The sequence below is a fragment of the Denticeps clupeoides genome, chromosome 19 (genome assembly GCF_900700375.1).
Source record: "Denticeps clupeoides chromosome 19, fDenClu1.1, whole genome shotgun sequence".
NCBI lineage: Eukaryota > Metazoa > Chordata > Actinopteri > Clupeiformes > Denticipitidae > Denticeps > Denticeps clupeoides.
The window spans coordinates 14,050,084-14,063,207 of record NC_041725.1 but is presented as its reverse complement, the minus strand read 5'-3'; the positions used below and the strand labels follow the sequence as shown (position 1 = coordinate 14,063,207).

General features: G+C 44.4%; 1 protein-coding gene across 3 annotated transcripts in view; it reads left to right on the top strand.

Annotated features, from left to right (window-relative positions):
- Window positions 1–12,338, top strand: part of numbl (NUMB like endocytic adaptor protein) — a 34,013-nt gene extending 21,675 nt beyond the window's left edge. For all 3 annotated transcript variants that reach the window (XM_028961820.1, XM_028961819.1, XM_028961818.1), the window contains exons 2-9: window positions 2,099–2,249; window positions 3,813–3,887; window positions 5,264–5,338; window positions 6,540–6,680; window positions 7,119–7,323; window positions 7,549–7,818; window positions 8,422–8,601; window positions 9,580–12,338. In XM_028961820.1, the coding sequence (XP_028817653.1) occupies window positions 2,124–2,249; window positions 3,813–3,887; window positions 5,264–5,338; window positions 6,540–6,680; window positions 7,119–7,323; window positions 7,549–7,818; window positions 8,422–8,601; window positions 9,580–10,421 (1,914 nt within the window). In that variant the 5' untranslated portion in view covers window positions 2,099–2,123 and the 3' untranslated portion in view covers window positions 10,422–12,338. The remainder of the gene's footprint in view (window positions 1–2,098; window positions 2,250–3,812; window positions 3,888–5,263; window positions 5,339–6,539; window positions 6,681–7,118; window positions 7,324–7,548; window positions 7,819–8,421; window positions 8,602–9,579) is intronic.
- The last annotated feature ends 786 nt before the right edge of the window (window positions 12,339–13,124 follow it).

The following is a 13,124-nucleotide window of genomic DNA, read 5'->3' as shown; positions in this document are numbered from 1 at the left end:
ACTGCATTGGAAGGCTGGAGTGCTGGGCCGGGCGGGGCCGAACAGAAACAACTCAGGTGCGGGGTGGTCTTGGTATAGAAAATGGTCCGGCCACCCCTGAAGCATGCTGCCCCCGGGCAGCCCGCCTGACTATAAGAGCCACGGCAGGGACTGTCGTGTCGTTTGTGTACGTGAATGGAGTAGGTGGTTGAGGAACAGAGTCTTGAGTTTGAGGGGTCAGGGGTGCTTTCAGGAATTTTCGGGCCCCATGGATATGGCACATGGGATTCCTTTAAAACACACTGTCTGGCAGTCCAGACATTTTAAGCCCATGTATGATATTACTGGACGCGTTAACATTGGTTGTATTCCATTACATGGTCCCATATATTTAGGGTATCAGATATGATGTTCGTCTCAGTCCTGCAGCACATATTGTGGTGACAGCACCATGGTGGAGAGAGGCACATCAGCACTGTGACATCAATGGGACAGGCTCTGAAAGAATGCTGTTCAGTGGTGTCCTCCTGTCTCTGTTGCCTCCTAATTCCCTTTGTCTCTCTCGCTGCAGTCTCTTTTGGCAGCCAGTCAGCTATTAGATCACGCTCCGTCATAGCGAGCTGATTAGATCAGCCCGAACAGCAGAGCCGAGGCGGCAAGAGCGCCTCCCCTTGTCTGAGCTTTTAAAGACACCGGCACACCCACCCAGAAATCCCAGCATGCAAGTGCCCCACGGGCTTCCCAGAAAGCGTGTCTGGCGCCCATCTGAGCGGCCGAAGCACCTCGGGGAGCCCCGCAGCGCCAAGTGAGCCTACACCTGCCCCTCTCCCGGGGGCATGACAGGTGCCCGTCTGCGGGGCGCAGTGCCCAGTAATCCCAGTTGGCGCTAGAAGGCATCCTTCACACGCCAGCCATCTCGTCAGAGGCCTTTAAAGACGAAACCACGGCACGCTGCTCACGGGGCAAGAAAGCTACGGTAACCGTTTCAACGTGCGTGTGTATAAAATCCCCCCCGCGCTGGAGTTAAAGTCAGAAGTCAAACAGACGTACAGCTGCGCAGACGAGCCGCAAGCCAGAGGCCGGAGGAGCGATGCCAGAACGCGTGGCGAGGCGGTAACATGCGGTATTTTGTTTAGTCTCTCGTAACTCCCAGCCAGAAAGCCTCGTCGTTGGCAAAATTCGCTTTTCCACACTCGGCCGCCCGTTGAGCGGCCGCTGCTGATATTTTGAGTGGAAATTATCATTCTTCGACGGAACACGTCTCAGCGGTGACACTTCGGTATAATTCGGTGGTTTGAATTACCCATGCAAATCAGGGAGGAAATGTGAATGGCCTAATTATACTGCGCAAACAGCAAGCGCAATGCACAGGAGAGGGGAGCCGGGGAGAGAAAAATCATGGAGGAACCGGAGATCCATAATGCCTTGTGCTCTTTGAGTAGGAGTGATTTGTTGCATCGCAAGTGTCTCAAGTTCTGCAGCAGCTCCTTAGGTCCGGTGTCTGGGCCAATCGGCCCGGCTAATCGCGGCACAACCTCATCCTGCTTGGCTCTGTCTGTACATTGCGGTGGTGTTACCAGTTTTCCAGATGCCTGAACAATTGGTCATGGCCACCATGACGACTATTGCCTGAGTCGATTAAAGGTCGTCTTGGTTAAAAATAGAGGTCACTACCAGGTGGGTGGATTGCTTGAATTGGTCGGTCAGTGATAGCGTTTCATAGGTGTGTGCATGTCCAAAAAATAAGGTAGTTCCACTTTAGGTTCACTTTTGGAGTGGGTTTTCATAGAGGTTTACAGGTCAATTATCAGATACTTACAATCAGTAGTTACAGGGACAGTCCCCCCTGGAGACACTCAGGGTAAAGGGTCTTGCTCAGGGACACAGTGGAAGTAAGTGGGGTTTGAACCTGTGATTTTGTGGTCATTTTTATATGATTTTCCCTGTTGCATTGCGATGTAAAAATGCATTAGGCCAGGTACAACTTGATTTCAGTAAGCGCCTCTGTTTCCCGGTGTCATTGTCATCATTCAGGCAATTACTCTGTAAATGTTCATTGAACAGATGCCTGGGAACCCAGCCTAATGTCACATCCTGTCCTTCCTCTTCATCTCCACAGCAACAGGGAGCCTGAGAGCCTGGAGATGAACAAGCTGCGTCAGAGCCTGCGCAGGAAGAAGCCCACCTACGTGCCCGAGGCCAGTCGACCTCACCAGTGGCAGGCCGACGAGGAGGCCGTGCGCAAGGGCAAATGCAGCTTCCCAGTCCGGGTAAGACACTTACTGCAACCTTCAAAAAGTTCAACTGGGGATCAAGTGTGTCTGCAGTAGACATTTTACTTCACAGATTTCTAATCTGAGTATTGACAACGTTAAATGAAAACAGCACAGATAGAAAATAAAATAGTAATTTCTCTGGTTGTCTTGAATACAATGATTTTTTTCTATATTTTATTTCGCCCCCTTGTGGTCTCCAAATCTATTATTTCAGATTAAATGTCACGGAAGATAATAATTTTGAAACTGGTGCGTACTACATGTCTATATGCTATTTTTATTAAATTGCTGCCTCAAAGATATAATTACATTGCAGTTTATAATCTATAATCTAGATTTATAATCTATTGCTAAAAATAATAATTGGGTCTTATTGTTATTTACATTTAGGTTAGACATTACGTCAGTGAGCACATACTAAATGGAATAATGCATATGTATATACATAACTTTCCAATATTCCAAAAACACAGGAAATACTGCAGTAACACGAATTGTGCAGTCCATTCTCTGGCCATAAATTGATTGTATTTGTTGCTGTTCATCCGGGCATTTGTTGCTGTTCATCCGGGCACAAGTTACTGATGACCTGCAAAAATGAGGGGGTAGAGAAGATTAAGTGTAAAAGAAGATTCGAGATTCAAAGCATTTATGTACAGTAAATATGAGCATTCCTCTTTGCAATGAAACTATTATTTGGTCATTGTGTTATAATGCATAATGTCAAAGAAGTTAAAGAGGGACTGAATGCACAGGAAGGTTGTAGGGAGGGGTGGTTTGAGAAGGAGGAAGGACATGTTGCTAATGGAGATGATGGCCTGGACTGGCCTGTCTGGAGGCTCTGAAAGTCGATAACACCGGCATCGACGGCTGGACGTTGGCCAAGGTCTGTGCGCAAAATATATGGCAGCCCTGGCATGGACAAGGCTGTCTGGGCCTGCATTAAACAGTCATTCAGTATAATCGATACCTTAAAATGAAAACTAGCATTTAAGAAATAGAGCCAATGAAAGTTCCTTTATAATCGACTGTTTTGACATGTGCTGACGTCCAGCATAAGGGGCTGCATTGTCCCATATTTTCCATTTTTACTTTGTAGCAATAATTAAATAGAATAAATGTCAGCATCTAAAGTGGAGGTTCTGTTCATTGCCTTATACATATTAAATATATTTAGATATATTATTTATGTACTCTTAATAATGGATTTATTTATGTATGTTTATATGCTATGTTTAATGTTAATATGGTTAATGTTTCTATAATAAAGCAAATTGATTAATAAAGTTGCAAATAATAAGGCATTTGCTGTGTTGACCTCTTTAGAAGTTCTAGAATGTAAAATTAATTATAAGTTTTTTTTTTATCAGTAACTAGGGTGTGTTGACAGAAACATGGTCTCAGCTCTGAAAAAGAATTAATGTTCTCTGATGAAGAATATTGAAAAGAACCGCTGCTGGCGGAGCAATTCTATAACCGCACGGTTAGGAAGGTGAGACTGCGGAACAATAAAGAGGCCATTTTACAAAAGGCTTGTCTCTCCTCTCTGTACTGCAGTATCTGGGCCTGGTGGAGGTGGACGAGTCCAGAGGGATGCATGTGTGTGAGGAAGCAGTGAAGATTCTCAAAGTTGTGAGTATCTGTTGGGTTGTGTTAACCACGTACCAGATATGTTTTTGAATGCTGATGTTTATCAGCTCATATTACATATTTTTTAGAACATCTGGCCCAGGGTTTAAAATAGTTTTCAAATATGTAAATTAAGTACTGTAGTGTAGTTTCATGCATGAATAACATGTTTCTTCAGTAACTTAATGTAACTCAACGACACATTCTTATACACTCATTTACACTTTCTTAAAGATGGGTGTGGCTGAAATAATACCACTTTATGTCTATTTTCTCTCCAGTTAACACAAGAATAGAAATATTGTAAATAAACACCAGAAAAATTCATAACCTTAATCATAAATTACTATCAATGTATAAAATAATTTTCTTTTCCATTAGTAGGATAGAAATGTATTGAAATTATAGTTTTATACTGAAAGAATCTGTTTTATGTTGTTAATTATGGTTAATAATCACAAAATGTAAATCCAGTATACCAGATTATTAAAATAATAATGTGGGTGGTAGTAGCCTAGTGGGTAACACACTCGCCTATGAACCAGAAGACCCGGGTTCCAATCCCCCTTACTACCATTGTGTCCCTGAGCAAGACACTTAACCCTAAGTTGCTCCAGGAAGACTGTCCCTGTAACTACTGCTTGTAAGTCGCTCTGGATAAGGGCGTCTGATAAATGCTGTAAATGTAAATGTAAATGTAAAATATTACTACTATTCTTCATTGTTCCTGCTACAGTTTCAATAGTCTATTCTATACTATACTCTCTCTCTCTCTCTCTCTCTCTCTCTCTCTTATATTCAAGAGAATTCTATGAAAGAAATTTAAACATTCTTCTTTCCTTCCATCAGTACCTTTTTCTTCTTTTTCTGCTTTCCTCTGTATTTACTTTTTGTTCCATTCACCACACTCCTCTGGCCCTGATTGTTCTCATCCACCCCTTTCTCTCACTTCCTGCCCCATCGTCTCCTGCCATTCTTCTTTCTGTACTCATTTTTTAGGGATTATGCAAAGCAACCACAGCTCTGTAATTTTGCCATGGTTTTATATCCTGCATCTCTCTCTCTCTCTCTCTCTCTCTCTCACACACACACACACACACACACATCACGGCTTAAATGCCAGAATATGTCCGCAAACACACTCATATATATTCTACTAGGACTTCTCCTCTATAAGCAAGGACAAAAGATCAAAAAAGAGGAAGAAGCCAGTGGGATTAAAGACCCTGTGTAATGGATTAGGGATCTTTCCGTTTTACATTTTAATTTTAGCAGATTTATTAATAAAAAAAAAAGGTGTCTGGAAACCATAGTCAGTAAAAATAAAAAGTTGAGTATTTTTGTGCTTTTCTGTGATATGTACCCTGCATTTGTTGCAGAGTGCCAAGAAAACGGTGAAAGCTGTGCTGTGGGTGTCTGCAGATGGCCTCAGAGTGGTGGATGACAAAACAAAGGTATGGGCTTGTACCGAGCAGAACAAAGAAAAATGATGTTGGGCATGAAATTTGAAAAGGCAGAAGAAAGTACATCAGCTTTTGTGGCATCAATAGCCCTCGCCGAACTGTCCCCAGCCATAAATTAGCCTAAAATCAGTGGAGGGTGAGCAGGTTGGTGGGAAACTACAGACGAGGCACAGTAGGTGAGATGCTGGCTGCCACTAAAAGACAAACCGCAAACCAGATGACCGAATCGTGGCCATTAAATCTGTCAAAGGCCAAATTTGTCACCAGTGGGCCTTTCAAACTTGACACTTGTCACTGATGGTTACTGAGGTGTCTGGTGGGCACTGAGGTGATGGCAAGTAAGCGATGAGGTATGTAGACACACACACCCACCCACATACACACAGTTACGGTAAGAGAATCAGTCAAGCCCCTAGTCACAAGGGAGAAGCATTGTTTCCTCAAAACATAGTCCCACACTCACAGACACATGTCTGTGCTCCCCCACTGCCCCTTTCTCCCGGCCCTTTCAGCCCCCTGTGAGTCAGCAGCGGAATCCCATAATCCCCCTCTACTCGACCCCGTCACCAGATGCCCCCAGACGTCCCCTGGCCTTTTCATTTACAATTCTTTTCACTTCCACTTTTGCACCCTTTCGTTTGTATTTGGCCTATATGCCATTCTCAGGCTTCTTCTCCACATCTGAGTTCCTCAAAAGCCAGAACTGACAGCTTCCACATGGACAATAGGAAATGAAAATCCTTTAGAAAAATATTTTTTCTCGTATTTAAGATACAATAAATGAGTACAGTCTGGCCCAAAGGATCTTGAGTCAGCACCCTGTCCAGCCATCAGCAGCTTTCATCTACTTTAATCCCCCCCGCCACCACACCACTAGCACACTCATCCGCAACCCGCTCTTGACCACTCAAGCATCTCATCCGCTAATTGGCTCTGGATGAACTCGCAGTTTTCCTCCTGGCCTTTCCACCCAGTCGAGAAGGGGAATAATAATGTGAAGTTGGTGACATTGCTGCTTCGATCACCCAGACTAACCTTTTTTCGGTCCCAAACACGGATGCTTTTCAGTGTAATGAATTGTATAATGAATAATATAATGTAATAAACATAGACTCATAAAAAACCAACAGATTGTTGAGATATGTATAGCAGCCAGTAAAGACATGAGCAATAATTAGCGTGTGTCCATTAGGACCTGATTGTGGACCAGACCATTGAGAAGGTGTCCTTCTGCGCTCCCGACCGGAACTATGACAAGGCTTTCTCCTACATCTGCCGTGATGGCACCACCCGCCGATGGATCTGCCACTGCTTCATGGCGCTGAAGGATTCGGTAAGTGGGGCCTTTCAGCAGAGTAGAGTGGGATTAAGATAACGGATTATGGTGGGTTATCATAATCTGAATGGCCACTTGAGTCTGTTATCTCCATTTGAGGCATCACTGCAAGAGGGCTTACTGTAAGATTGTCCACAGCTTAGACTTCAGGGGTCTTCAGGAAGTCATTCTGTCAGTTTTCAGTAGGTTGCAGCAGGCTGTTTCTTGCCTTTTCTGTTTATTGGTACAGTTTTGATATGATCTTTAGTAAAACTCATGCATATTTTCATAATTATTTTAACATTATGATAAATGTATGGCCAGCTGGTATTTGGGAAGCCAGCAGTGGTGAAGACAAGTAGTCTAAAAGTACATCTTTTGACACACTATCTGAAAAATGGATTCTATTGCTATTTCTGACGTGGATTTCATTGTTCTGACTGCTGGGTCCACCAGGGGGAGCGTCTGAGTCACGCCGTGGGCTGTGCTTTTGCCGCCTGCCTGGAGAGAAAGCAGCGAAGGGAGAAGGAGTGTGGAGTCACGGCCTCCTTCGACGCCAGCCGCACCTCGTTCGTGCGCGAAGGCTCCTTCAGGATCACACCGGCTGGCCAACAGGTTGATCGTGAAGACGTCGCAAAACAGCTTCAGGATAAGAAGAAAGGTACTGCCCCCTGCTGGTCAGGAGGAACAGATAATAGCTGCTCTCAAAAGGCCTCCTTTTAACCCTAATACTAAGTGAAGTGATTGCCACTTGTGATACACAGCAGCGCAGCACACAGTTCACACAGTGAAATTGTAATATTTCAGGTTCTAATATTTCAGCAGTTCTATTGTCTGGATTGAGCAATGAAAAACAACATTTTTACAGTGTTCTGTTATTGTGCAGAACCCTCATGTGGTGTACCTGCTGTCCCACCGGGAAACGCCTCGCCCCCCGAAGGTGCTGCCTCACCTGTGGAGCGTGGAGAGCCCACGGGCCCACACGCCATCCCCCGCCGCCACGCTCCCATAGAGCAGCTGGTACGGCAGGGCTCGTTCCGCGGCTTCCCTGCCCTCAGCCAGAAAAACTCACCCTTCAAGCGGCAGCTGTCGCTGCGACTAAACGAACTGCCCTCCAATTTACAGCGCAAGACCGACTACCAGGGCAAGAACCCAGGTTAGTGCCACCACTGGAATCGGTGCAGTTGCGCCAACTCTCCACCATTTGTACTATGATTTATTGTCCTATAGCCTGTCAGACTTGGCTTGTGTTTTTTTATATATATAAATGGCATCCAGGAAAACCAATGACTAAACTACACAATGTCAGTTTGTGGCACAGTGATTTACGATCCAATCATGATATGTGGAAAAAGAAAGTTAAATTGGATTAAAACAACAATTTCAAAATTTAAAAAGACCAAATTTGTGCATAAATTACTACATTACTTGTCTTTTTGTTTTTATTCTGTAAATGTATGTTTGATATGGGATTTTAGCACCATAATGTATAACCAGAGAAAACTGTAATATTGTTTATTTTTCACATCCCTAAAACCAGGGTTTTATTAAGACTAAAGGAACCAAATCAAAGTTTAGTTTAACTTATGCAACTACTTAAGTGGGAATTACAGGCAACGTAGGATTTTTATGTGCAGCTAGGATTAAATATACATCTGCTCTATTAAATATACAAGCAGATGGCTGGAGAAATCCCCCCTGTTAATGCTCACACATAAAAAAAATAGAAGTTAATACAGATGATAATGTTTGCCTGCAGTACCGGAAATGGACCTGTCTGTGTCTGGGGAGGCCGACAGCATTAATGCACTGTGCTGCCAAATCAACAACTCGTTCACCAAACCCTCGGAGGAGCTGTGTGCCAAAGCCACTGCCAACGGCTTGCCAACCTGCACCATCCCCCCGGCCCTTCCCCCTCCACCTGGACCACCGCTGCAAGGTGAGATAAACATATACTACTTATATGTCTTTGCCTAGTATTGGCAAATCAGAAGGTTGCTGGTTCGAATCCTGATCTGCCAAGGTACCACTGAGGTGCCACTGAGCAAAGCACCGTCCCCACACACTGCTCCCCGGGCGCCTGTCATGGCTGCCCACTGCTCACTCAGGGTGATGCGTTAAATGCAGAGGACAAATTTCACTGTGTGCTGTGCTGCTGTGTATCACATGTGACAATCACTTCACTTTCATTAAGCACTATTGCAAACTAAATGAGACTAAAAATTCCCTCTTCACGGGGTCTCCGATCCCAATCGAATCTGTTCTCCTTTGTTGTCCCTGGATGGTGGAACAACTTGCCCTGCTCCATTTGACTAGCCGAGCAGGGCACCTTTAAGAAACATTTGAAAACTCACTTGTTTAAAAAGAATTTCAAACGAATCTAACGCACACGCACTCATAAAAATGAATACAATTGTATAGCACTCAACAATTCCCTAGCATGTTCTGTTCTTGACAAGTTATGCCTTATCAGGGCTTTTCGTTTTTGTAGCTCACAATCTATTGAGACCAAATGAGAATTGCTGGTGTCTTCTCTTCGTAAGTCACTTTGGATAAAAGCGTCTGCCAAGTAAACGTAAAGTAAAGTAAAGTGGTATCATTGATATTTGTGTAATCATGGCTTTAAAAGGAAAACTATTTTCCTAGTGATCATTACTAAGCTGGAATTACTGCCTCTTCTTATAGTCCTCTCATTACAAGTCATTTGGAAACCCCAAATACAGGATGAGGTTTTACGATAGGAAATCTTTACAAATGCCGTAAATGTGGCCACAGTCCTTATTATGTCAATATGTGTTTTCAAAAAGCACATCAGGCATTTGCCAAAGTGAAGAACTTGTCGTTGTTAAAACTGCTGATTTCTGTAGGTCAGTTGCCAGCGAAGTAGCGTAAAAATGTAATTCCCCTCTCTCTGCAGCCACCACGTCATGGGGACAGGCTGAGCCCACAGCACAGGCGCCCCCTGCTGGCGCTCACGGTGGACACAAGCGGACGCCTTCAGAGGCTGAGCGCTGGCTGGAGGAGGTGGCCATGGCAGTGAAAGCTCAGCAGCAGGTGCCCCCACAGCCCCTCGCTCCAACACAGCCTCCCCCGGTACCAACCTTACCTGGTCCACCAGGCTCCCTGCCAACGTCCATGCAGCCGTTCCCTATGGTGTTCGACGCCACTCCGGCCCCCATGGGCTTATATGCCCAGCCGCCCCTCCAGCCTGCATTTGCGCCCATGCAGGCGTACATGCCAGCAATGGGCAATAGCATGACGTACCCCAACACCAGTGTGCCTGTTGTGGGCATCACACCGTCCCAGATGGTGGCCAATGTCTTCTGCACGGCAACTGGCTCAGGTGGCGCTGCAGCTGCGGCATCAATGGGGGTTGGTATGGGGTCTAAGATGGGCACTCTTGGCACAGGCCTTCAGCCTACTTTCCCCCCACTTCCAGGAGGGGGTGGCAGCTTTCCGAATCCCCCCTTCTCCAGTCCCCCAGTTGTCAACGGGCTCCCACACAGCACCACCGCTGGCGCCAGTGTAACGGCGAACGGGACCAGCAACTGTATGGGGGGCAGCGGCAGCAACAGCAGCAGCAGCAGCTGGCCTCTGGAGAGCTTGCAGCAGCATCAGCAGCAGCCCAGCGGCCCCGTCGACTCCCAGGAGGCCGAGCGCTTTGAAGCAAAGTGGGCAGCCCTGGAGTCCAAACCACAAGGCAAGGCGGCCAACCCGTTCTCCAACGACCTACAAAAGACGTTCGAGATCGAGCTTTAACTGTCCCGCCGTGCACAGGAGAACTGAATCACTCCACTTCCAGTTGCTTTCGCTTTTCCTTTGTGGAAGTCCTCCTTTCTGGAAAAAAAGAAACTGAGAGTGTCCAGTATGCACCTCTACCTGTTTACGTGTGGGGCGGGGAGGGGGTCACCATTCTACATTGTACGTCCAGTGCAGAGGTCCCAGTATTGGACTTGCCAGTGTGAGCACAACAAGCATCAAGCTTCACCCCAGCTGAAAAAAGCTCTAGGCAATGACTGCAAAGTGTATCGGCTTCATTATTTATTCTTTCATTTGATCACATTTTCAGTTTTTTCCTCCCTTTCTGTTTCTGTTGAGCCCTTAACAAGAGGCCAAAGAAGGAAACCACCCTGTGAAGACATGTGCAACCAGGGTCAAGCTGATGGACACTCTGCTAAAGCTATCGAGTGTAAATAGCATGCTTCTCTTCGCCTACATCTATTTAGTGACCCTGAGTTTGTCTGTCATTTGCTGTTCAAACCACCGTGAAGCAACAAAGCACCGGAATCCACATCTTACATTTCCACATCCTGCCCTTTCCCTGTTGGGAGAAATCCAGAAAAGTCATGAAGGTGAAAGGTCAGTCTTGGTGAAGCAGGAATGTACCGTCGTGGAGGCAAAAGGTTCAAGGTTCGAGGGTGTGGTTGACCATCAAAAAAAAGTTTCTTCTACATGCAGTGTGTTTCTGGCATTTGTCCTGTCATTTTCAGTGTCCACTGTGTTTTACGTCATAAATAACCAGGGACCAATCAGGGACATGAGATATCAACAGGTAGATGCAGGTAGAAGGTGAACGAGTGGCAGAAAACAGCACATGGAGACTGGACTCCTTCAGAAGGAGAAGCAATGAAAGAAAGTGAAGGAGAAAAATCTGAAAGCTGTGAATGAATGTGAGTGAAAGTGACAAACAAAAAAAAATGTAAGGACCTCCCCACATCAAAAAGGGGGAGAAAAGCGTTGAATGCTACACGTGCATGAACAAAATGTCTGAGTTTTTTTTTTTTATATATCCAATTTATATGTTTGTTTCTTTTTTAATTTATTGTTTCCAGAATTTTATGCTGATAAAGAATTTATTTTTACAAGTAATAATTGTTCAGAAAAAAAAAACAAGGATAAGGATTTGTGTCGCTGGCATTTGGATTTGTGTCCTTATATACTGCATAAATACATAAAGGCATCAGCATATATTTATTCCTTCTGCATCGAATTTAATGATAACACACCACAGGTCGAATGCACCAATTCGTACTGCGTTTCCACAGAACACAGGATTCCATTCAGCTCATTTATGAGCATACCTAAGTAAATGAGAAGCAGCGCTGGGATGGAGAGGTGGTGGAGTCATGGCATTTTTACTTCGCAGTATTAAGTGAAATTCTTCCAGCAGAAGTAATAAAATCTTCATCACGTCAAGACCACCTACTGCGCTGTTTACTGCACAGAAACGGCACCTATGCCTTCAGATGTTCTTGACCCTTTGACTCCAAGTGACGGCATAACAACCCGCATACTGCCTACTGCTCGTAAAGTTTGAAATAGTTCCCCAGGCCTGAAGACAGGAGTGGAGAGGCTGCAGGCCACTGTGTTTTTTTGGGGACGAGTCATGAATATGTGGGGGGGACAGTAATGGCTTCCCTGTCTCATGTAGTGAATTGGTGTCATTTTACTGCCCTTTGTCCACACCCTCGGAAATAATGATGAAAAAAAACGTAGGTTCAAAAGCAAGAAAACTAAATTACCTCATAAACTTGATTGTAAACTTTAGTGTAGTAATAACAAACCAGTGGAGTTTATTTTTAATCTTTATTTACAGAATTTTGTATTTAAAGCTACATATTTGTATTATAATTACATTGTACAAAGACAAATAAATAATATAATATTAAAAATCTATTGGTGCCTGGTTTTTATTTATTTTTCATGAATAAATGGTACCATGATACTAATGTCATCTAAACACTTTTATTTCATTTTTTGTTGCTGTAAGGAACAAGGGGACCTGAATCAATTTATAACATAATTGTTGTTTTTTTAATTATAAAAAAAGAATCCAGTCATGAATCCAATGCAAGTAAAATATTTAGTATTTTTGTAGCAGGAGAAAGTTCCTTGTTTGCTATATTTTGTTTATGACATAACCTCACGTGTGTTATTTCATAGTCCAGCTTCTTTTCTTCTATAATGTGAAAAATCCACAAGATACATAAATGAGTAGTTTTGACTGATAATGTAACTGCATGGTTGTGAACTAGAGGCCTTCGCTATCTGTGCATGGTAACACTAGATTTATTAACTTTATAATACCACTTTAAAATCACCAATAAAGGCCCGTGTTTGGCCCATATATAGGTTTTCCTGGTTAATGGCTTGGCAGGACGCCTTTGTACCCTGCAGTTTGCCTGGCCTCCTAATGAGACATCATTTGAGGCCCTATTCACTACCAGGTCAAAAGAGTTTAATTTCTCATCTCGAGTTACAGTCATGGCAGGCTGACCTCCCAAACACTGCCCTCTCTATCTGACAGCCAGTCTAGCGTGAATCCCCTGGTACGAGGATTTGGTAGGTCCTTATCAAAGGCAGCGAGGCCACTTATTTAACCACTGTAACCGGCCCTGGTCCCCAACAAGGCACCTTTCTCTTCTTGGGGGACTACAACAGCCTGATTGCCCCCTCCCACCA